The 23,842-nt window shown below is 40.9% G+C and overlaps 1 protein-coding gene across 1 annotated transcript; it reads left to right on the top strand.

The window, feature by feature from the left end:
* Positions 1-6,845: 6,845 nt before the first annotated feature.
* Positions 6,846-23,539, top strand: TNFRSF11B (TNF receptor superfamily member 11b). The gene is made up of 5 exons (XM_049824821.1): positions 6,846-7,097; positions 16,551-16,920; positions 20,558-20,752; positions 21,067-21,291; positions 22,458-23,539. The coding sequence occupies exons 1-5, from the start codon at positions 7,068-7,070 to the stop codon at positions 22,847-22,849; spliced, it is 1,212 nt and encodes a 403-aa protein (XP_049680778.1). The 5' UTR covers positions 6,846-7,067; the 3' UTR covers positions 22,850-23,539.
* Positions 23,540-23,842: the final 303 nt, after the last annotated feature.

Below are 23,842 nucleotides of genomic sequence, written 5' to 3'. Positions count from 1 at the left end.
AATTTTTGGTCAGAGGGAAAAAAGGAATGTACTGGGGCATCCAGGGAGGATGTAGCGCAGTCCATGCCGGCTGGAATGCATCTCCTGAGGAGGCTGAAATTCCTTCCACCTTCTCCCCCTTCCTTTTTTTTGGTTTTCAACCTTCTCTGCCAAGAAAAGGACAAAAGCTTTATTATGCCTGAAGTTTGGCCACAAGCAAAAGTACCTAAAAGGTGCTTCAGAGCATTTAGTACATGAGCATGTGCTATTTCTGCAGGGACGTGGCAAGCTTTCCGAGTGACTTTTGCCATCATCCACAAATTGCATATTCCTTCTGTGTTACTTCACAAAGGTCCCTCCTTTTTTTTCTTGGCTTGCACTACTGCACTTCCTTTGAAGCCAGAAGCTGCAGAGCTGACATTGTACAAGGAATTCCAAATAAATTCTGATAGCCATTTGGGGGAGGAAACAATTGGTGTTCATTACTGATTTTGTTTCTTTATTGTGATTGTTTCTGTGTATAGTCGTAAGTGGGGCTTTCTGTGGGTGGCGCCACACAAGGTCCAAGGAAGGCAGCATACTTTCTTAAGAAACTTTAAAGTGTTTTTTAAAGTACAGCAAATAGACATTAGAGAAGAACATTCAACTTTTATAATATGTAAACACACATATTTTACATACACTTTAAAAAAAATCTTCCTTTATACTAGCCTGACCTGCCCCTCAGACACTCATCTTCCACAGACAGTGGGTTGCTCCCAGAGAGGGTGAGTGGACTAGAAGGTAAAGAGTCTTCGAACTTCATTCAAGAAGGGTGACCTATGAATGAAGGACAGTACTGATGAAGACAGAGATGGTTGTGGGAAAATGGGCAAGCTGAGGCTGGCCTCGGTGGCATGGTGAAGGAGCCACATGAAAAGAAACATGAAGATAATTAGGAAGGGAAAGGACCATGTCTCTCTCAAAGGTGTGACAAGATGCTTTAACTCAATTCAGTGGGAGAAGGAGAGGCTGTTGGAGAATTTCAAAGGAGCATGGTACCAATATGCCAGAGGGCAAGGTCAGAAACATTTTTGAATGAGGAGAAAAGCAATGCTATATGTGTCTGAAATTACTGGGTTTGTAATGTTACCTACATACCTCATAGGACTGACATACAGATTACTTGATATTTGCAGCTGGAAGATACTGCTTTTATAGCCAATACTCTGATTTTGGTTGATTTCCTTTGAAAGACTGCACTCTCTCACAGTGATTTTTCTGTCCAACCTCAGTAAAGTCTCCATTTGAGGTTCCAGTCTCTTATCTCATCTGTGTTTCAGATTCTTGAGCATTCAAACTCCCTGCTGTACTGTAGAGGTCTACTGTCACAAGAAGCAGCCGAGGTCCTGTGCCAAGGAGCAGCCAGCTTCTTCTCACAGATGATAACTGCCTTTAACTACTGTCCCGGTTGGAAGGGGAGAGCCTAGCAATCCACAGGTGGTGAAACCATTTGGATGTAAATTATACAGGCTGTCCATCAAGCTGCACAAGCCAATAGCGGGTTCACAGTTGAATGAACCCAGTATGTGAGAGATTTAAATTCAGAGCACGTAGCAAAAAAACCTCAGATGTCCATGCAACGTTCATTGAAGGCTGAGCACGGCATCATTGCTGGCCTGACATCCTTGCGTATGTGGAAAACCAGAAGGAGGGAAAATTGGTGCTATGTTAATACCACCCAAATATACACAATGAAGTCAGACTGAAAGCGATGAAATTACAGCTGCTCCTCATGAGCTAACAGGACCATTTTCCTTAACCAGTGACCTTCAATTACAGAGTAGCAAGCAAATTAGTTGAGACAAAAAAGAAAAACCTGTTAGCCAGAAAATCTTACTGGCTAAAGCTTGTCTTGTTTCAGTTCCAGTTTCCGTAGCTTTCGGTAAAGTATGTGCTGTCTCTTTTGGAGTACTGGTGTTAACTGGAAATGTTGGTTCTGGGAACAATGAGTTCCTTCTTATCAAATGATTGGGGTTTACAACTGAGTTTTTCAGAAGACCTTAAGGCTTTCTGAGTGCTTGAAGGCTCTGAATCATTGAAAGAAGCCTCCTGATACCCCTAAGATCAAGCTAGGAAGATATTCAAGGCCAAAAGAGGCCAGGGCAGGAATGACTAGATGAAACCGTCATTTCTCAGTTCACAGCACTCCAGCATTCCTTATGCTCATGGTTGTTTACCTGTAGGTCGGAGTGACTGTGAAGCAGGCTGGGATTCAAATTTACAGTGCAGCAGTTTGGTGGCCCCCATACAGCAGTACAGGGCTTACTCTCAATTACAGCAATCTGAAAGTTAGGAGTCTAGTCCTACCTCATTCAGGTTGCTTACACAACCTGAAAAATTCACATATCCAGCTGACTGATGTGGTATGAATCCACTTTGAAAGGGGACTAGAGGAGGTAATGTTATCTGCAAGCTAAGGGTGTCCACGCAGGGAACCAGCACTTTTCAGATTCAAAAGCTGACTTAACTCCCTAGGTAGGCAAGCCTGAACAGCAAAGAATATACGGCCTTCTTCACTTTGAAGTTGGAGATGTTTGTATTTAATTGTTTATGGCTGGTAACTCTATACACATTCTGTGACTCTAATTTTTCAGTTCCTCCATTGCAACCTTTAAATCCTATAATTCAAATCAAGTTCTGTTTTGATAGGACAAGCTCCATCTTTCCTTCTCTGGATACACAGTTTGACAAGTGAGGTTTTCCTTTTGGTATATTAGCGCCTTGTATCTGCCTCAGATTTACAAAATGAGCCAAGGTCTCAATCAAAAAAATGAGGCGAAACCGTTTTCAAGATAAAACAAGCCAACAATTAAAACAAAGATATCTACTTAGGTGTAAGTTTTCTTTTAACAACATTATTAGCTAAATACCTCTTCTCTTCCTTCAGTTTATGTTGGCATGAAATCTTTTCCCTAAGGTTTCTGAGTTATATGAGAGAAAAGGGATGGAGAAATATCTGCGGGGGGTTTTCACCTACTTCGGCAAAGTCTGAAACGTGCTTTCCTGCTACTTGCACCACTACACTGTCTGCAGATTATCAGGTTTCTTTAAGCCTCCATTTTCAAAGTTTTCCCAGGATAGTTCGCATCATCTGCTTTTACAGTTTAAACAGAGAGATTAATTTCTAAGGGACTACTGTAACAGCACAGTAGAATACCAGATTGTTTCCTTCTTGCAGCTACTAATATGTTTGCTTTCAGAGGCAATCAATCTTTTTGAGATCCCTCTTCCCCTTAGTTTGACAGAACTCTGTTAATGACGAAGCTCTGAGTGTTCTCTAAATGCAATGTGTGGTGAACTTTGAGTCCCAAGCCTGAAGCCACAGTCTTCCCACTGTTTGTTGCTTGGGCTCAATAAACATCACACTGATATATTGAGATGACTCAGCTATGCAGCGTTCACCTGCCAGCACCAACTCACTGGTCTGGACTTGTGAGTTTTTCCAGATAGCAGACAGGCTGAAAGAGCAAAGCCATTTATAGACCTGGTGATTATAATGATGCATGGGAACAAAAATAGATTTATAACAATCATAACATCCAGGACAGCAATACAAATAGTGAGGATAAAAACCAGGGAAAGATAAATACCTGTCTGGAAATATGACTACTACTGAATCAATAAGCTGATGTCCTACCAAAAGCACATCATTACAGATTGAAGGCAATGTGGTATCAGTAACTTTCAGTCTGCCCAATGAAAGTGGTCCTTTTTCTCCAGTTTTATGTACTGTTACAAGTTGCAATGAACCATTTTTGTTAACTAGAGGGCTGTTTCTGTATTCACTTTTAACTAATGATTTTTAAAACAAGCTACTCATATTCTTGTAACATGGAACGGGCTACTTAATGTCTATATTCATCACTTTAGTTTTGTTAGCAAAAGAACAATTCCTGATGTTTTTTAGTTTCTTTTCCTATTACATCTCATAAACTATGTTATGGATGATGAATAATTAAAGGGACTTAACTTTTAAAAAATAATTTCAGGCTGTTATAGCATGTAGTCACAAACGTGGTTCTTCTAAACACTGCTGAGAACAGCTTGGTTGTAGTATGGACAAGTGTTTATTACAGGGTTTACTGCCTTGTCCTATGATTCCACGCTCTGCAAAGCACATCTTAACTAATTCCCAAAGGCAAAGTGGCAATGCTGTAAAGCACTTGCGAAAACATTCAAACTGCAGTTTAAACCTTGTTAAAGTGCAGTTCTTCTCTGAAAAGTGACACTAAAAATGGCAGTGTGGGATCCTGTATTTATTGTCTATTTGTGATTTCCAGATCAAACATGCTAAGTACAACTATATAGTTCCCTCCTAACATCCACAGCCAGCTCCACAGACTCCAACGAGATTACATAGTTGAAACTTTCATGTTCAGGTATCGTTAAGATGGTGGTCTCCTTAGCATCTGTCCAAACCTGCTGTCCTCACTGAAACAGATGCACCTTGGCCCTCTTCCATTTAGCTGAATGAGCTTGAGGAGGATCTGTTTTCTTCTCATTAACCTGTGTCAGTTTTTTCACTGCTTATGGGAGTGAAACATCTTTTCAGGCAGGTCAGTAAATCTTACTCTGAACACAAATATACACACAAAACAGATATGTTGAAGAAGATGCCACTTCTTAACCATAGCCACATTTTCAGCTAAAGAATTTTAATGGCTTTTAAATTTGTTTTCTGGTCTATTTCACAGCATAAAATATTTCAATCTCTAGAAAATTCTGATAGGAACAATGCTCTTTATACACATTAACCTGTTTGAATACAGGCTTATGAGCTACATTTTTATTTCTCTAGAGAGCCAGCTGTTGTGTATTTATGGCTAGCACTGGCAATGAGAAGACGCAGCCCAATCCAAAGCCCACTGAAATTCAGTTCCACTGTTCAATTAACCATGGGGAGCTTGCTGTGGGTTTGGTGCTTTTCTTTCTGCTGTATCTGAGCAGGAAGCGATCGGCCTCACCCAGCTCCCAGGGACTTCTGAGTAGACACTGGAGCTTGCTGTTCCCAATCAGCATGAGACACACTGCCATGTCCTCTGAGGGGATAAAGCTAGTTTGGCCTAAAAAATTTCTGCTGATGGAGTTGCTATAGCATTCTGGTTGACAAAGTTGGTCCCTATATGGAGAATACTGGACTCATGCATAGTTACCCTGACATGGTCAAAGACGGCCATTTCAAAAACAGTCCTTCCTCCTACCCCACAATGAAAATGTAGAAATGTAGAGGTAGATCCTGTTTATTGGCACTACTGTCCCTTTATGTGGGCAGTATGTTGACAAATACATCTAAGAATAGATGCTAAAGTACTAAAAGGCTCTGAAAAGATTACAAGAGCAGTTACAGCATCCATTCAAGATGCAATAGTAATCAAGTGGTGATTGCAACCCAACAGATGCCAGCAATACTCCCTCAGGTGGTAGGGTTTCTGTGCCAGTTTTCACATCAACTCTTACAAAGAACTCATCACTAATTCAAGTGTCTTTAATTTTTATCATCTTGACGAGTGCAGTCAGCATCTGTTCCAATCTTGGGTTATGCTTGATGGATGTTCAAATGGTTACAGATGTGTAGGGAGGAATGTGCGAGGCCATCCTTCTTGAAGACGATGGTTTCCTGACATAGCGTAGCTGAATTTTTGTGAAACAATATGCAGGCTTTTCCCACCTCACTCTTTTGCCAGTCCTGCACAGCCTTGTGACTCCAAGGGGCAAAACTGACAACCCAGAGCCAACGTGGGCCCCAGATTTCAAATGCTCGAGAGCTGGAATATCCAGAGCTGAGGTTTTGGTCTGGCCTGTGAAAAGGGAGAGAAAACCATCTGTGAAAACTGGAGGCACATTTGGGTTTGGCTTCTACCCCAGGATCCCACAGCCTCCCATAATCACTTTCTGAACATCTGCAGGTTGGGAGAAGAAATCCTTTCTCCGCACCTTTGCTTGGAAAGCCATGCTCAGCTCCACACCAGGGCTTCCAGGGAACCCTGCAGGGAACCCTCTGAGCAATCCAGGGAGGTAAGACCAGCAGGGTGTGATCCTTATGGCTTTAGAAAAATGCCCTTTTCTAACTAAAAGTGGGGGAAGGAAGAACAGGCCCCTGAGTGGGGCTTCTGCTGTGGGCAAGGGCTTGCCGAAAACACTGAATGTCACTGGAAAATCACAACCGCGGGTGCCAAAGCCCCGTATCGTTCCCACAGGTCTCTCCTCCCCACGAAGGCCCTCGGGGCTGGTGCTGGCCCGCGGGCAGCTGGGCAGCCGGACACCCCTCATATGGCCCAGGCCTGCCCTGGCAGGGGGCAGGGGCAGTGGGGCCATTGCTCGCGTTCCTGCCTCAGCAGGGAAGGGAAACCAGCAGGGGACGGAAACCAGGGGTGATCCTCCTTCCCCTCAGCCTCCCCCTCCCTGGCCTTTGCTTTCCAGCCAGCCCCTCTCCTGGGGAGAGGACCCCAGAGGAGCCCTCTTCCTCCCCGGGAAATGGCAGCCCCGGGCGGGCTGGAGGGCCCTGCCAGCGGGCGGCTGTGCTGCCGCCGGGCCCCGGGGCTCAGCCTCCAGCTGTGGTTTTAAACTGTGTCTCCCGTCAGCCTGGGACGGTGAGGGGGCTGCTGTTGTCCCCAGGGCGCGGGTGTCCCCTCCAAGCTGGCTGCTCCGTGGGGAGGAAGGGGGGACAGCCAGCCAGCCAGCCAGAGCCCAATTAAACCCTCCCCTGGCCAGCCCCTGACACTCCCTCCTGCATTTTCCAGTCTGTGGTTACAGCACTCAAAGGGTTCCATTAAGTCATCAAGTTTTACAGGTTCCTTAAAAAAAAAAAAAAAAAAAAGAAAAAAAAGAGGGGTGGGGGGGGAGAGAGAGAGCGCGCGAAAGAGAAAAGTTTGGTCATGGTAGGGGATGAGTGATCAAAGCTGAGCCAAAGCTTCCTGTTACACCGGGACTATATATATATCGTGTCTTTAATGTTGGGGGATGTAAGCAGGCTGCTAGGAGACTGGAGCGGGAGCTGACTCTCTGCCTGATTTCCCAGCTCGCTGAGGTTTCTTCCACCGACCACAATGAACAAGTTCCTGTGCTGCACGCTTGTGGTAAGTCCCTTCAGAGAGGTAGATAGGCTTTAAGATGCATTACAGCTCCAGAGATCAGGCTGTAAAGACATACGGCTTTTCTTCTGGGTTTTTTGTTTGTTTGTTTGGGTTTTTCCGGTTTTGGAGGGGGTTTTGCCTTCTCTCCATTTTCTTGGTAAGCCCTTTTCATTTCATCACGCCGAGCTTTCCCGGTGAGGTTTGGAGTACAAGGGACATGTCCAGCTCCAGGGAGGCAGCAGGGATTTTCATCCCATTCTTAAGGTAGTGACATGATTTGCTTTTCTTTTGCCTTTTTTCCTATCTTCCTCTCTCCTTTTGTAAGGCTTCATCATACCGGGCTGACACAAAACACTGTATCTAGGGATGAATTTAGAAACTGTAGCCTGAGATGTTTGGTTATGATTTACAAAAGCTCCATCCCTGCCTGTCTGTGTAATCTCTGCTGCAGTGGCACTGGTCGGTATCTCAGATACTGGGCTGGCTTTCTTACCCGGGAAAAACACTGTGAACTCCAGAAGAAAAAAAAAAAGCACAAGTGAGTGGTGCTTGTTTTGGCTTAGAAAATTCAGCTTCGTGTGCAAGAAAGTGATGTATTAGTAGCTATGTCAGTAGCTATTACAGAAAAAGTTGTGTTATTAAATCTGGTATAAGCCCCTGCTTTAGTAAGTTTTTGTTTACTTGGTGATTTAGCAAGATGCTTCCAGATGTAAATTTAGAGATGTTAGCAGTGCAGTAAATCCTTCAAAATGTCATTTAATCCATTTAGCTGTATGGAATTGTATATGATGTCAGATTAATTAAAACCTGCATACAGACAGATACTGTTTAACATCTATTTGGAGGCTATTCATCTTTTGGATAAGAAAACATTCAATGAAAACCATTAAAAATAATATTCAGAGCAGGCTGTTATGCATGCCTGCACAGTAACTTGCTCCTGGGTTGTTTTGTTGAGTACAGTAGCATTAATGTTGTGGCAGAGCATTAGAACTGAGATCCATTTATTTTGAAAGCTCTTTATAAATGCAACAAGATTTCCAGGATCCGATGAGTAATGCATGTTTGTTACTCTCTGTACAACTTTCTGAAAGAGCTTTTTGAGAAACAAACCCAATGTAATTAATGGTGCAAGGGAAGCAAAAATTGTCAGGCTCGTGGTCAGCAAATTGAAACACAGGACAACTTTTTCATCTCATGTATGATGTTGTGTCTTCTTTGTCTGCATGAAAGCATGGGAAGTTAATCTGGGAATTTCAGCAGTAGCCTGTTATCATCTTGCCTTCTTATCTGTGGCTGTCATAAAATAATCACATCAGTATTTTGATTAAATGTAATGTGCCTGTTCATGTTCTCTTATAAAGTAACAGCGTTTGGTGAGGTTCAGCATAATCCTCTGGCGGTTGAATCTTGGAGCTGAAATACACCAGTGGCAGAAGTACATACCAGACCTTCATCATTCAACTCTATTAAATATTTAAAAGCAATTTATTTGAAGTTATTGTGAAGTTTTATGTACTATCAGTGAAGTTTAAGTAATGTCAGATGTGCTGGAGCTCAGAAAAAACATTTTAGTACCTGTTTTATAAGAACACTTGTAGGAGGCACAACAGCAGTTCAAAGTTATGTATGTTTGGCTCATATACCTTAAACCTAGTTTGGAGATACCATAGCTAAAAAAGACTCTTCGGACATGATGTACTTTCAGCCTTGGCCTCTTTGCTATGGTTTCAGAAAGGGGACCTGCTGTGGTGGTGCATGCATGTACGTGTTGTTTGCTGGAACACTAAAACTGCTTACAAACAGGCAAGCGTTATGAAATCGGACTGAATTGAAAGAAATTCCCCAGAGCTGGATCTCGTTACTTGTCACGTAACTATCTTGACCCTTAAACTTGACCTTTCTCTATTTTGGATCTCTGGGCGCATGTGACATGCTTTTTCTGGCCTGCCTGTTGGGTTTGCTGTGTGTAGGCAGCAGTGGCTTTGCAGCCCGCGAGGGTAGGAGTTATCTTTCTGTCTGACTTTCTTTCTGTCTGTCTGCATGTGTGTTGGTTAAAAATAAAACACCAAGGTTACCAGAAGAATTTTTAAAAGATATTGTCACAATTTAAATAGCACCCACTGGTCAAATCTCACAGAAACTTTAATTTTGTTCCTTCTGTATTTAACTTTTATGCTACTAGATTTACTACTCCGATGGTGTTCCTGGAGAAAAACACCTGTTTGCACATAATACTGGACATACTGTTTCTCTAGCTAGATGGTCAGTTGGTAGTAATTCTGTTCAGTGCAAAGGCAGACTTTGGCCATGGTGGTAACATCCCAGGTTTGGGTTAGCTCTAAATCTTGCTGTCACTCTGGTGAGTAATGTTCCAAAATACGAGTTATGGATAAGATACATCTTTTGGAGAGAAGCTGGTTAGTCTTTTCTGCTTTCTCCCCCCACAAGCTTCAAGGCAAATGTAACTCATATAAACGAAGACTTTCAATTTAGCATTTCTGTGATAAGATGTAAACCTGCTCTTCAGCTGAATGTCATTTTCCTACCACTGAAAATGAAACAATAGTTTAGACCCCTAAATTGCTTTGTAAATGACAACTAATGGTCCCTCACAAAGTCTCTATGAGATTTGAATTGTTGACATATTGCTTTACTGACAGAGAAATGAAAACAGTGGTTGTTAGCCTCAGTTTCGAATACAGGTGGCTCCGGAGAGTCACTAGTTATATTTCTTATGTAAAAGAGCAGCCTCCACTTTATAAAGCATCTGCCATACAAACGTAGGTCCCGTTATGTCCAAAGTGAGTGAATTGCATTGCAGCAGTTGGCAGAATGGTGGCACAGCTTTATAAGTTAAACTCAGACCAGCGAAAATGACTCCATTTTAGCTTTCGTTGTGTACCTGACGCTCAGCTGCGGTCTGCCAGAAGGTGCTTTGTCTGGGCTGTGCTGTAAGTGAGCCTGCAGCAACTCACAGTGTAAGCAGTGCTGCATAGCTTTTGGCACAAAGAGGTTAAATTCAGTGATTGCCTGGGGACCCCCAGTGCAGCAAGGTGAGGAGGGTGAGAGTTGAGTATCTCCTAGATGGATGGGAGTCCTTTCTCCCTAGATGACAAGTATTTTACAATGGTTATTTGCAATAGATGGCCATGGATCTGATCCAGCATGACTCTGTCATGTACTGGATCTAGAGATACTGTTTTGATTTGATGCTAGTGATTAGGAGGACCTTGTTAATATCGTTCAGTGCTATATTTCACCACTGGGATTTCTCTGGGGTCTGTGCATGATTTCAGTGAGGCATTCTGCCTAAGGGCTGAGGGTTAAGTGAAGGCCTCCTGCCTTAGCTTTGTCCAAATACTTTGTGTAGAAAGCAAAGTAGGAGAGTTGTGAGGTTTTATTTTGAACCCAATGCAAACACTAGGAGCAATCTGACAGATGCTTTGAATGATTATTTATCACGCAGGAAAATATGCTTCGGAATAGTTGTGGAATGCAAAACAGAAACAGATTTATCTTTCTCAGCAAATTAAACATTCTCCTTTGGTCTACAACCCAAAACCACAAAGCCAAGCTATATAATAATATTTTCATATGCTGAAAAGCCACTTTCTTTTCTCTCACAAAGCAGTGATTTAAGGGGATGATGCTTGAAGGATTTTTGCTTTATGTGCTTTGTCTTCCAGTTCATTTTAATTCAACAAGAAAAAGCAAGCGGCTCTTTGCCTTACATTTAAAGATGAAAGAAAAGGGCATGTACTTTTTTCATGCCCAAGATCTGAAATGAAATTTTACAATCACATTATTTCTCTTTCAAAAGCATCTTCTAAGGGCTCAAATAAATGGACTGCATAGGCCTTTTATGCTAGCATTGTGTATGCTGACATAAAGATGGTAGGGAAAAATATAGCTTCAGGCCTAACGTGTTGAGTGACACAATCAAAGAATTGCTTTTTAACCTTGGGTAACTCATTGAATAAGTTCTCAGTATTTACTTGCATGACACAGACTTACACTAGACTTGTATTTCAGTACTTACAGTTCATCCAAATTCCTCACACAGAGGCAGCCACCCTGAGAGGTACCCAGGCGAGATGGATGAGGACTGAGTTTTTCAGTCCTTTCAGAACTGAGCCCATGACACTAGAACTGAATTTCACCCAATAGGTTGGTAGAGCTAGTTAATGATACTAGGTTTTGGTTTGCTTTTGTTCTGTTGTAATCATTTTGTTACCGATAGCATTTCATATTCCTAGAACAAAAAAACCCAACCTTTGGGATTGTTTTTTTTTTAAATGGAACCTTGCATTTCACTACCACTGGGAAAATGTTTTGCAGTTGAGTGCACTCTGAATCTGACTAACAGTTAATTTGTTGAGGTGAACAAGATACTGAGTATCGTTGGCTTCCATTGGTGTTGCAATATAAAGGATTTGCTTAGGGTTTAAAATTCAAAGAAACTGCCTAGATGTTTTCAGTCTGTTCTCCAGCTCTTCCAGGAAACCAAATGGTGTATTTGCTTTCAGAAATGCATTGAGAGCTATATTTAAACTACTTGGGTATCTTGCACCTGCTTCTCAGTAAAAGGCTGTTGCCAAACTTCCTCTGATGACAGAATCCCCTTTTCATTTGCTAGCATTATCCTTTAACAGAGAAAGTTCTTCTCTCTCTGTGTGTTCACTGTCTATCTGTACTGAACCTATAGGTACTGTTTTGACTTGCCAAGCTATTGAACAAGTCAAGATGCTCTTCAAGATGAAGCTCTCCATTTCCTTCTAAACTTTCTCTGTACCTCTCCCAGCCTGAATTAACCTTTCCTAAACAAGGATGAACAGAATTTTACGCAATCTTCTGAATGCCAGATCATGACTTTGGCCAAGTGTAGTAGCACTGATAGACACCAGCATTGGTTTTTTTAAGGGTTAAAGGGTGAACATGCTCATTACCCCTACTTCTGATTCCAGTAAACTGAAGCCAGACTTTTAGTTTCTTCCTCCCTTTGAACTGGAACATGCCTTCTTTTCCAGCAAGAGCAAAACAGGCCAGTGCCAGCATGATTATGGGAGAAATCCTGCTTTCTATGAAGCTATTGGGAAGACTAATGTTCAGAACTAGTAAGTTCTGATCACAGCATTTTCATGTGCTCAGATAGTGCTATTTCTTACAGCAGAGATTCAGGTGTTTAGTACATAGCCCACATTTAAGTACAGGCATTCAGGTCAGTCAGAGGTTTTATGTGGCTGAGAATCTGCTACCAAGTTAGTCATAGCATAGTTTAGGAGGAGAAATATCCGGAATGACATAAAATGCATTTAATTACTATTTTAATTTGATTTCAGAACATGTTTTTGAAGGGCCTTTCCTGATCATCCTTATTTACTGTATTTTATGTTTGCACATCAGAGCAGACTTGGAGTGCACAAAGTGGATTTACAAAAGTAAACTGGACTGATGAAAGTAAATCCAGAGACAGACTCCAGAGATGTACCAGATGCACTTTAAGCACTAATGCATGCTCAGTCCATGAGAGCTGACTGTAGTCCAAAATAGCCCCTCTGAATCATGCATAACGTGGATGTCAGATGTGCGGCACCATTGTTTTGCTCGACTCTGCTGTAACAGGTGATCCAACTTGCTAATGTAACCACGAATTCAGTGTGTCTTAGGCCAGGAGAAAGGACAATTTATTGACGTTGCCCTTTAGCTTATGCTGTGAGCTGGGGGACAAGAAGAGTCTTTTCATTCTGTTCGTGCCAAGTTGCTGCAGTAAAACTAGTAAAAATTATACTTAATGACCTTCGACCATTCTTCCTGTATTTTTGCAAAACTTCTGACAAACAGTTTGCTTTACTTTGGCACTTAATGTAGGTTCAAAGATAACTTCTGATTTTCAGGTTGCATATTAATATTCAGAATACTCGTGTGCTAGGTGTTTTCAGTATGCACAAAAGACAATCTTGCAGATGTATTCTCTTAAGTATTATTAAGGGGCCTACAGTAGTCTTATGAAGAAGTGTGGTATTGGGGATTGGAGTCTAGAAATGTATTTAACAACATACTAATGGCTGTACTGTGCCTAAGAAAAAAATAATCCAGAAAAAAATGCCCTAAAAAGCCCCATATGCTGTCTATGGCAGGGGCTGATAACTGATGCATAGAGGAGATGGAATAAAAAGGCAGAAAAAGAGTGATATTTTTCCAAAACACTCCTCCAGACTCAAGAAATTTGTGGTTTGGGATTTCCTGATCAAAAGATGATGTTTATGTTTGATAGCCCTTTATTATTTTCTTCCATTACTATGTCAAGTAACATTTTGAACTCAACCATTTACAATGTCCTGTGGCAATGAGTTGCACAGCTCACTGTACTAGTAGGATCATAGCAGTCAAATAGTAATAGGAATCTAGCTGTATGTTGAAAATTATGTATAAAATGTTCTGGTAAAATTCTGAGATATTTATTGCATATATAGCTTTAGTTTGACTGAAGAATCTTTTGTCATAATTGTTAACTTATAAATAAGAGTTGGATCCTGCATACATACGGCTCAGCCACTGATCGATGGATTACTGCGGCTACGTAATGTGTGCTTCTGGGAAAGAAGGAAAGACAGGTGTGATGCTCTTTTCTTTTAAAAACACAAAGAAAAAATAAAATGCAAAGACCAATTGTCCTTTTAGTGATGCTGATTTATTAATCCTATTATGCTTATTGGTTATGCTCATTTAGATTAATAGTATTCTGGTTGCCATTAATAGCTATGGTACTTCCAAGGGCAAAACTTCACATGGTCTCACACACATATTGTTCAAGTATTTTTTTTCTCAATTTTTTAAATCGGTTCCTCTCAAATTGTGTTGAATTGTTTTCAATTTTTATCGGCTTGCTTCACATAGCTGTAGGTTCTTCAGGAAGCAAGTGCCTCCATTTATCGCTACAAAACCGCATGCTCTCATACCCTGATTATTGAATTTGAATTATTTTTAATCCTGAATCATCCCCTGCAGGAAAACTTCTCTCTTGCCTTATATATGATTTCCAATGTAAATGATTGAGTAAGGAAAATGGAGAAAAATCTTGTTGTTGCTCCTGCATGTTGCAGAGGGGAGTTGAGCAGTCATGAAATGGTCCACCTAACCGTTCAGCACGTGAAAATGTGTCACCAAGGGCAGAAGCATGACCCAGAGGAGCAGGTTCTGCTGCAGTGACACCTTGGGATTTGCTGTGAGCTGTGCATTGTGGAGCAGGAAAACTGGCGTTTCTGCACAAGGACTTGCTGCCCAGATGTCTGGTTGCTGTCCCTAATCATTTTCACAGTGTCAGATTTTTATCTATGTTGGGTATTGTCTTGGGTTCTCACAGACATCTGCGTGAAATGTGGGTTGATGCTTGTCTTTGTAGTGTCTGTGCTGCATGTTGCAGTCTCTTATGTTCTGTGAAGGGAATGCGTGTGTCCATGCAAGTCTTGGACTCTGGGATGCTGTATTATCTATTACTGAATAAAAAACTTAGAAGAAAACCTGACTGTTCACATCAACAATTAATGGGATTGCCAGGACTTCCTTATTGCTAGAGTAATAGCTGTAGATTTACCAAGGGTTGGTGCATTTTTCATCAATGGAAAGCCATTCACTATTAAAAAATGTGCTGCACCCTCTTGTTAAATAGTTCTCATGGAACAGATCCAGTCATTTAAGAAAAATGGAGCGGTACATCAAACTTCAGTGACTAATAAGGAATTTCTCACAATGGAAGAGATTATGCCTTGAGACCACAAGAAAAAGTGTGGTCTCCACCTGTAGAAATCACGGATCGGACAAGTTACAGGACTTAGTCAAGGGTAACTAGAAGAGGCTGTAGGGAATATCCATACAATCTGCATTTCATTCTTTAGCCTGTCTAAGAATAGCTGTATAAAAGTGGATTCATAGGCAGGCAACAGGAGAATGCACTTACGAATATTTTCTTAAGCAGTAAGAGTTCCTAATTTAGGCACCTAATATTACTTAGTGCAAACGCTGCGACTTGTGTTAGTGCAGATGAACAATTAAATCGTCCTTTCCAACCTTAATAAGACTATCACTTAAGAAGTGCCATGCTGTGGCAGAAGTGAGGCCCTTAAATGAAGCCTCTTTAGGAAGTGTAGAGTCTAAATGAATAAAAAGAGTTAATTCCACTTACACTTTGGGGACATCTGCATTGGAAAAGAGGAAAAATACCTTCTTGAAATTGAATTGGCAACTCTGTATTAGCTGACTGGGATTAAAATAGCAACAAAGACAAGTCAGTTGGATCTGTAATTTGAATGGATGCATAGGGAAAAAATAATTCAGAGTGAGTTTACTTCATCTTTATAAAATGTACAAGTTTTAGAAGAGAAGTGACACGTCGGTCATGCAGTGCTGGGACAGAGCCGGGTTTTCAGTGGGGAGAGTGAGCTGCCAGCAGACGCTGTAGGGCTTGGGGCGGTACGTAGGGAGTAAACCCAAGAGTTAGTTCTTTTTAATAGGCTGGTGGAATGACAGAACCAGATTTTCAGTTACAAGACCAAAATGATGCGATACGGAGGTTGTCTGTGTAGAAGGGCAGGGTCATCTCAGGTTGCTTGAACCCAAATTGCACCAGCAAAGCAGACTGTTGCAGGAAGCAGGAGGAGTGTAGCAGTCACGATGTGTGCCAGTACTGAACCAGGTCCTCAGGACAGCTGTAAGCCTGTGGTTTTAGATAGGAATTGAAAGCATTAGACTGGCCTCTTCCAGCTTGTGCAATTAAGTCCTTAATGTACCCTTCATAAACTGCAGCATTCTTTACCTCTGTCTGAAGCTGCATCTTCATACTTGACATAGCTGCCATGTTTTATCCCCAGAGCTGCTGCATTTCAGTGCAAGATTAAATGGAAGGCATTAAAAAGTAACCTATATTGTTCTAGCTATTCGTTGCTGGTAAAAAGAAATACTATAAGGAGTCACCTTTAAAGGTATCTGTGGTAATGGTGCAGTACGCTGGTCAGATTTGTATGCTCAGATACTATTTCTTTTGCATCTGAAGTACTTGATACTTAAGAGCACAGGAGTGCATAATCCCCACCTTGCTGTGCATCGTATAAAAACTAATAGGCCAGGTTGAAACTAATGGTGCCAGGTGGTAAAAGGTCATTGCCCAGTGATGTTACAAGGGTGTAAATGGGAGAAGAACAGGATCTACATCTCTGGAAGAACAAAGAAATGCTTTCGTTGGGAAGATTTGCTGGATAAGATCCTAAAATTTTCCCATTCGAAGATAGACATGGGAGAGTCCGGAAGCTGGCTAATATTTTATAAATTCCCAACGCAAACATTTTTTTGAAGATAGCGACATGATTAGACTCATAAACTCATTAAAATGTAGGTTTCATTGTGACCACGGTGCTCCCCAGAACTAAAGCGAGCGATGTTTTATTTTCCTGTTGCTAGCTCCTGGACGTTTCTATTAAGTGGACCATCCAGGACGACTCTCCCCCCAAGTATCCCCACTACGACCCAGGGACATCCCGTCAACTGCTGTGTGACCAGTGCCCTCCTGGGAGCTACGTAAAGCAGCACTGTACAGCCACCAGCCCGACGCAGTGTGCCCCGTGTCCGGATCAGTACTACGCCGAAGAGTGGAACAGTAACGATGAATGCCAGTACTGCAGCGCCGTTTGCAAAGAGCTGCAGTACATCAAGCAGGAGTGCACCAGCACCCAGAAACGCATCTGTGAGTGCGTCGAAGGCAGATACCTGGAGCTCGAGTTTTGTTTAAAGCACAAGGAGTGTCCTCCCGGATTCGGCGTTGCACAGCCAGGTATGTACTGCTTGTCAACACACGCAGACTTAATTAAAGCTCTACCACACATCGACGACTCGTGGCAGTTACAAGATTAGGAAAGAGGCTCGTCCAGATGAAATTACAGGACGGTAAATTGTAAAGCCAATTGAACCTGTTCCTAGTCTGCATCATTTGGACTGTAGCCAAAGGAACATTTCTCAGTGGAATACCCTGCTCCTACTGTAATATATAACTTAATGGCAGTAGCAAATGTAGCAAATTGCACTCTAATGAGAAACATGATGGATTGCCTCTTTTAAAGGAACATTATCTGGAATGTAGTATTTGTGTGTGTGATAAATAATAATGTTTTTCATTTTGAAATCTGCTGTTGCAAGCAACTGTATATCTTGACAAACACCAGGAGCGCTACGTGTTTGACACCGAGTGTATAATTATAACAATATTAATATAGCTCTAGCATCACAGCAATATGTGGTAATAATTAATTATCAGCATCCTAAGTGGAACTCTTAGGGAAACCGTTACTATTCTCAAACAAACAACTGTTTCTTTGTCAAGCAGGCTGGCATTGTGCTGTATGTCTGGTGGGGATACAGAGCGAAGCGATGCTTTTCAGTGGAGTGTATTCTTCATTTAAGACAACATAAATTGTTAAACCAATAATAAGTTCTTCTCTCAAAACAAAATACATCATTTATCATTTGGCAAATGTCATGGCCCAGTTTAGCTCCGGTATTTAATACAGCCTGAAAGAATTGTAAACTGTCATTGTACCAGAGATTGATAACGGCCCGGAGAAGAGGAAGGAAATACGGAAAATCAAAGCATCTCAGGCTGAAACCCGTAGACAACGAATCTCCAGACTACAGAATTACTTCCCTAGGAATTACATATATACAATGAGAAACACAAGGGCTGGCCTGTACATTTTAAAGCTATGCTGAATGACAGGTTGGGAGTCCTTTCTTGGATTATGAACATCTTGTTGGAGAATAACTTTGACTTAAGGAGTAATGTCGCTGCTGTCGCTGCTCACTAGTCCCTGAGTAATTGGTTAACTAAGCATTACCCTGACGCCCTTGCCACTGTTAAGCATTTCCACTGGCAGGTACCGCATTTCCATATTATAAACTTCCATTAACCTAAATCGTTATACCCAGGGGCTTGGGTTAATGAGCTTCCACCGAACCTCAGCAGCAAGTCAAAAGGGGCCAGAAACAAAGTTCTCAGAAAGCCCGTTTGGGAGATGAACAAAGAAGTATAAATTGTCTGAGCAACCAGCCTGCTGCATCCCTGCGAGCACAGTGAAACCATGGCAGGCAAATTTGAATCCCTCAGTTCAAAATGAAACAAACTTTGGAAGAAGATAAATTGTCGAATCGTGTAATATATTGGAAAGTTGGTTTCCAAAAGACCATCAGAGTAAACCAGCTAAACCCAAGCAGACCTCAAACAAGGAATGAAAACATTGTAAAAATAATTGCATCCCCCTGTGTCAATAGTCCGTTTTTGAGGTGAGGCATCGACTAAAAATTTAATAAGCATGGACCACACTGCAGTCCTGCTTTCTGCTACATAATAGCCTTGAACTTTGTAACAATGTATATTCAGGTGAAATAAAACCTAAGTGTAGAAAAATATGCTTCCACCGCCACACAGGGAGATGTTATGGTCCAGTGTCTTATTCAAAGCTTAAAGCATTAGAAATCTGTTTCCCCACTGCCAGTCGCTCATGATTACGTTGGGCAGATCACTTTACTTTGGTAGTCCCCTTTTGTGAGTGCAGATTAAGGTTTTGTTCCTTTCTGCCGTGGTCGGCCCTGTACATGGCAGAATTTTTAGCAGCAGTGCGCTGGGGAAGCAGTGCTGCTACGAGGCAGCGCTATCTCCCCGGCAGCGGCTGTGGTTTCCCTGAGGAGAATGGGGGATTCCAGGCGAATTGGAGGGAGCGGCAGAAGGGTGGCTGGGCTGCGGCGGTTTGTGCCCTGAACAAGAGCGGCCAGATAAGCAGCGAAGAAGCTGGCAAAGCTGGGGGGTGGCTTTCTGCTCAACCCTGAGAACGCTGATGTATTACCCGGTTTATTTCCCTCTTGTGCTGCAAAGGTTATATGGGAAGCTCTGAGCAGAACGACACACCGTTTGCAGGAACTCTCCTTTCTTCCCCTTCCTCGCTGCCAGAGCACAACGGCAGCATGTCTGTAGCAGGGAGAGTTGCTAAAATTTCAGATGTCTCAGAAAAGCTAATTGCTGCCCGCTCAGGTGCAGGCGTTGGCTGGAGTTTCGTACAGCCCAGAGCTGCTGGCAGTGCACATTGTGCAAGAAAACGCAAGGAGAGACACTGTTGCTGCAGGCTGGGTGCTGGCTGCAGGAAGCAGAGGATTTTGGGAGGTCTGGCAATATACAGGGTCTCTGATTCTTCAGATGCACAACAACTAAAAACTTGGCTTTTTTTTCACTTGTCTGATGATGGAAGTGCTAGGTCAGGTGTATGCGAGTATTATTCCTTATTTCACAGGTGCTTGAAAACTTCAGATTCATACTCTTTTCTCTAAGGAAATGCCCCAAATAAATAAAATTTACTTAAAAGCTAGTATTAAAATAAGCATCCACATGTAAATACTTCCAAAATACACTAGATGGAGGCATTTTCTTATTCAAATATAGTTTCCAATTATTTCCATAAAAATTTAAGCATGTGCTTAAGTTCATATTCAGTAATGCAATATTAGATATCAGACTTTAGGCACTTGCTTAAATGTTGGCTGAATAAAGATGAATTAGGAGGGAATATACAGCAGTTATTGGTACTGTCATTTTTCTGCCACTGGTGGTTAGACTGTTTGCATTGTTTCAGATTTCATACAATAATTTTCTTCCTCTTTGTCAATGTGATAGAACCATATATTGTCATTCTGTTGTAACATGTATTTGATTCTGAAGTAAAACTATGCCTTACGAAAGTAAAACAGCAAGCAAAACATATGTGTGTATATTAAATATTTTTACTAGATTGGATGATTTGCTTTCTTTGCTTTTAATAGTATTTTATTCAAGCCCAGAAAAAAAATTCAGAAATGTTACTGACATTCTATTTTCCTGTATAATTTAATATTTGAAGAGGGAAAGTACTTTTCAGGGGGTCTGTAGTTTGTATTTAGTTGGGTTATATTTTTAGCTAGAACTAAAGTAACCCGTTCAAGCAAGGTTCTGGGCAGATATTACAGAGTACAATTTAGAGCAGTTTCCTGTGCCATTTAATTATTTTACAGAATATTTGTACAGTTGAAGGATGAAGGTCAGACATTATGTAATGTCTGAATAGACTCAAGTAATTACTGATTTAAAGATATTACTTTACTAAATTACTGATTTAATTAGTAATTACTGATTTTAAAGTGGGTAACAAGTGTGTGTAAGAGTACTATTTACTCTGTTACTCCAGCAGGAACATCATTCCCTTAAAGAAACTTTTTTGGTTTTAAAAATTAATATTTTTTTCCTACATGTGATTCCTTCATAGATCAGAAATATTAAAAGCAGAAGCATGACAATTTGGAGAGGAATATTTTCTTTTCTTTTTGTATTCTTGTATTTTTTTTCCACAGTTGAGGTTATAGTAATTGGATGCATTGTTTTTCTGTTTCCACAGGTACCCCTGAGAGTGACACTGTATGTAAGCGATGTCCAGAAGGATTTTTCTCAAATGAAACATCATCCAAAGCAGCCTGTCTAAAACACACGAACTGCAGTGCACTGGGTTTCAAAATAGCATTGAAGGGAAATGCAGTTCGTGACAACATCTGTCAGGAAAATACAGATACGACACCTCAAAAATGTGGAATAGGTGTGTATCCTATTAAGGAAGAGTGCTCTGAAAACATACCTTTAATTATAGTTAAAATTAACGTATCAGCATTTATGATAAAAATATCTAGCTTGTTAGCTATTTGCCTGCTACAGTGATGGCCATAGTAGAGTTTTAATTATTGTAGGTCAGACCAAATAGAACTCAAGCACAGAGAGCAGCGGCACTATAAAGACCGCTTCTTAGTTTGTTTTTTAAACATTTCTTCTTATCATCTTTGCTGCTTGCTCTTTTTTCTGAGACAGGCAGGGTGACAGATCAGAACAACTGACATACTCTTTTTCTCATTTCAGATGTAACCCTGTGCGAGGAGGCTTTGTTCAGGTTTGCTGTTCCTACTCAGCTCACACCTAACTGGCTGAATATACTAGCAGACAGTTTGCCTGGAACAAAGGTTAGCACAGAAAATATCGAAAAGATTAAACAAAGGCACAGTTCTCAAGAGCAGACCTTCCAGCTTTTGAAATTATGGAAGCAGCAAAACAAAGAACAGGATATGGTCAAGAAGATTATTCAAGGTACCTTATTTTGATAGCATGTATATTAAAAGCAACCTTCTAAATGGCACTTTAAAAATTGCTTGGGTTCAAATACCTCATGGTGATCTGTTATACTCTGAGGAGGACCTGCAGGGCCTGACTGAGATTTATCGATACCATAAGCACAGTGAAGTCTAGGGTAAACAAAGAGGAAGACAATTCAGCTTCTCCTCATCAGCCAAGGACTGAATTCTTCCCAGACTTGTAGCCCCCTTTGGAGCATGTGTGGTGTCACAGCCAAGATCCTCTTTTGAGCCTGTGCAATGTATGGAGAATTTTGATCAGGTGGGGAAAATGTTTCCCACTGTTATATCTGAGCGGTGGCTGTTGAGGTTAGAGGGAGCTGGATGCCTGCAACTGAGAGTGCAATTTGTTTTCTGTAAAGTGGAGATTGACAGCTCAGACTAGGGCATCTATTCACGGAATGGGGACGCATGGGAGTGAGGAATACACCAACAGGCTTTCCCTTCTTTTTCCCTTCTGGTATCTATTTGTCATGCCAATTTACCGCTTTGTTCATGCTGAATCTGCCAAGACAGGTGTCAAAGGTGAAATAGTGCTGCAATGCTAACACCAAGGTTTTTATGAGAGTCAGGCCAACTCTTTTCACGTAAGCCACCATCAACAACCTCCACATTTGAACAACATTTTGCCCGCTCAGAATAGATTTGAGAATTGCTGCAGAAATGTGGGGGGGGGGGGTTCCCCTCTCCTTTTTAGCATGTATGCTTACATCAGACTGCAAAGTGTCTAGAATATTTCAAAAACCAAAATGACTATTTTAGCAAAGCTTGCCTAGACATTTCTGAAGAAGAGCAAAATTTTCAATCAGTGGAACCAAATATTAGGAGTCCTATCACATACACAAAACATTTTACAAGTTAGATGAAACAAGCATATAGCAATAAATACTTGCTGTGAAGTTTGTAACTTGGGGCTGTTCGTATTTGCAAAGTTAATTAAATTCTTAAGTGCTTTTCATAATTGGAGCCTAAAAAAAAGCATTGCTGACCAAGTTTTTTGGAAAAAAGTAAAAAAAAAATTGCGAAGGAATATTCACCTTGCAATTTTGCAAGTTTTTTTGCAGGCCATGGTAAAGTTGTAATGCATTGTACTTACCTCTCTTTTCTTTTTGCTTTATATAGATATCGATCTTTGCGAAAATAGTGTCTTAAAGCATATTGGCCACCACCCGAATCTCACCTTTGAACATCTCAACACACTGATGGGAAGCTTACCAGGCAAGAAAGTGGGAAAGGAAGATATCGAGCGCACAATGAAACTATGTCAACCTACAGAGCAAGTTCTGAAGCTTCTCAATCTGTGGAGAATAAAGAATGGCGACCAAGACACTATTAAAGGTTTAATGTATGGACTGAAGCACTTGAAAACATACCACTTTCCAAAGCGAACCATCCAAAGTCTGAAGAAGGTGATCAAGTTTCTTCACAGATTTACAATGTATAGATTATACCAGAAACTCTTTTTAGAAATGATAGGGAACCAAGTTAAATCAGTGAAAGTAAGGTGTGTCTAATTCAAAATATTTTTCATTCTCCACTGACTATTTTTCCCTAATTACTGCCAGCAGTAATTAAACTGGAACGTTGTTTCCCTACATTATGTCTTACTATTTATAGAAATGCCTGACTGGAATAGCTCTAAGTCTTTTGCAGTGTTTTTGGAGGTTTTTTTTTAATAAAATCACTTTTGTAAAAGCTATTAACCTGTTGATAACACTAAGAGCCTGATTCTGCATTTTTGCACATTCAGAGTTGAAAAGCCCCACTATAGTCACTAGATGAGAAAAGAATGCCGGACCAGGCTCTACTACAGTATTTGCTATTTATATTCTTCAAAGAAAAAACATTTTTGTTGTACATATTTATTAAGTTAAATGGAAATTGTATGAGACTGAATTTTAGGAAGAGAAATAAGAAGCACACTGTATATTTTCTAGTTAAACAAAAAGGATCCCATATATTTTTCTGGCAAAATTTTGTAGCATGCTCTAAGAGTTATTAATTTCTTTACATTTTGTATTTAAAAAGGTATTATTGCTTAGTTTTATTTGTATAAGTTGTGGTATCTTTTGGTAGGGACGTTTTAATTTATCCAATGATTTTAACTCAAATACAGTGAAAATATAGTGTATGTGACCTGAATATTTAAATATTCTGTGAGGAAGTGAATGTACCATATTTAAGAAGCTGGATTTTTATATAGAATTTCATAATCTTATTTTATAAAACAATTAAATTTTTCAGTTTGCTTTTTGACTGGTGTTGTACTCTTGACTCTGAAGTAGGAACTAATAACAAAGACAGACCATGTGGATTTCCCGCCTTATCTTGGGCTTGGCTCTCTGCTACTCCCTGTCTGGTCTAGTAGTTAATATGTGAGCCAAGTAAATATTGACCGGCACTGGATTTTCATGGTCATTGTACAGGTGTAAAAAGGTAAAAAGTGTTAAAGGTTCTAGTTCAGAGGGCCCACGCGGTTGCGATACAACTGATTACAACTCCATAGA

The sequence above is a fragment of the Accipiter gentilis genome, chromosome 2 (genome assembly GCF_929443795.1).
Source record: "Accipiter gentilis chromosome 2, bAccGen1.1, whole genome shotgun sequence".
Lineage (NCBI taxonomy): Eukaryota > Metazoa > Chordata > Aves > Accipitriformes > Accipitridae > Astur > Astur gentilis.
This window is presented reverse-complemented; position numbering and strand designations above follow the sequence as displayed.

Coding starts and splice junctions, on each gene's coding strand:
- TNFRSF11B (XM_049824821.1), top strand. CDS start 7,068: ATGAACAAGTTCCTGTGCTGCACGCTTGTG. Junction 20,753..21,066: donor ACCTCAAAAATGTGGAATAG/GTGTGTATCCTA, acceptor TTCTCATTTCAG/ATGTAACCCTGTGCGAGGAG. Junction 21,292..22,457: donor GGTCAAGAAGATTATTCAAG/GTACCTTATTTT, acceptor TGCTTTATATAG/ATATCGATCTTTGCGAAAAT.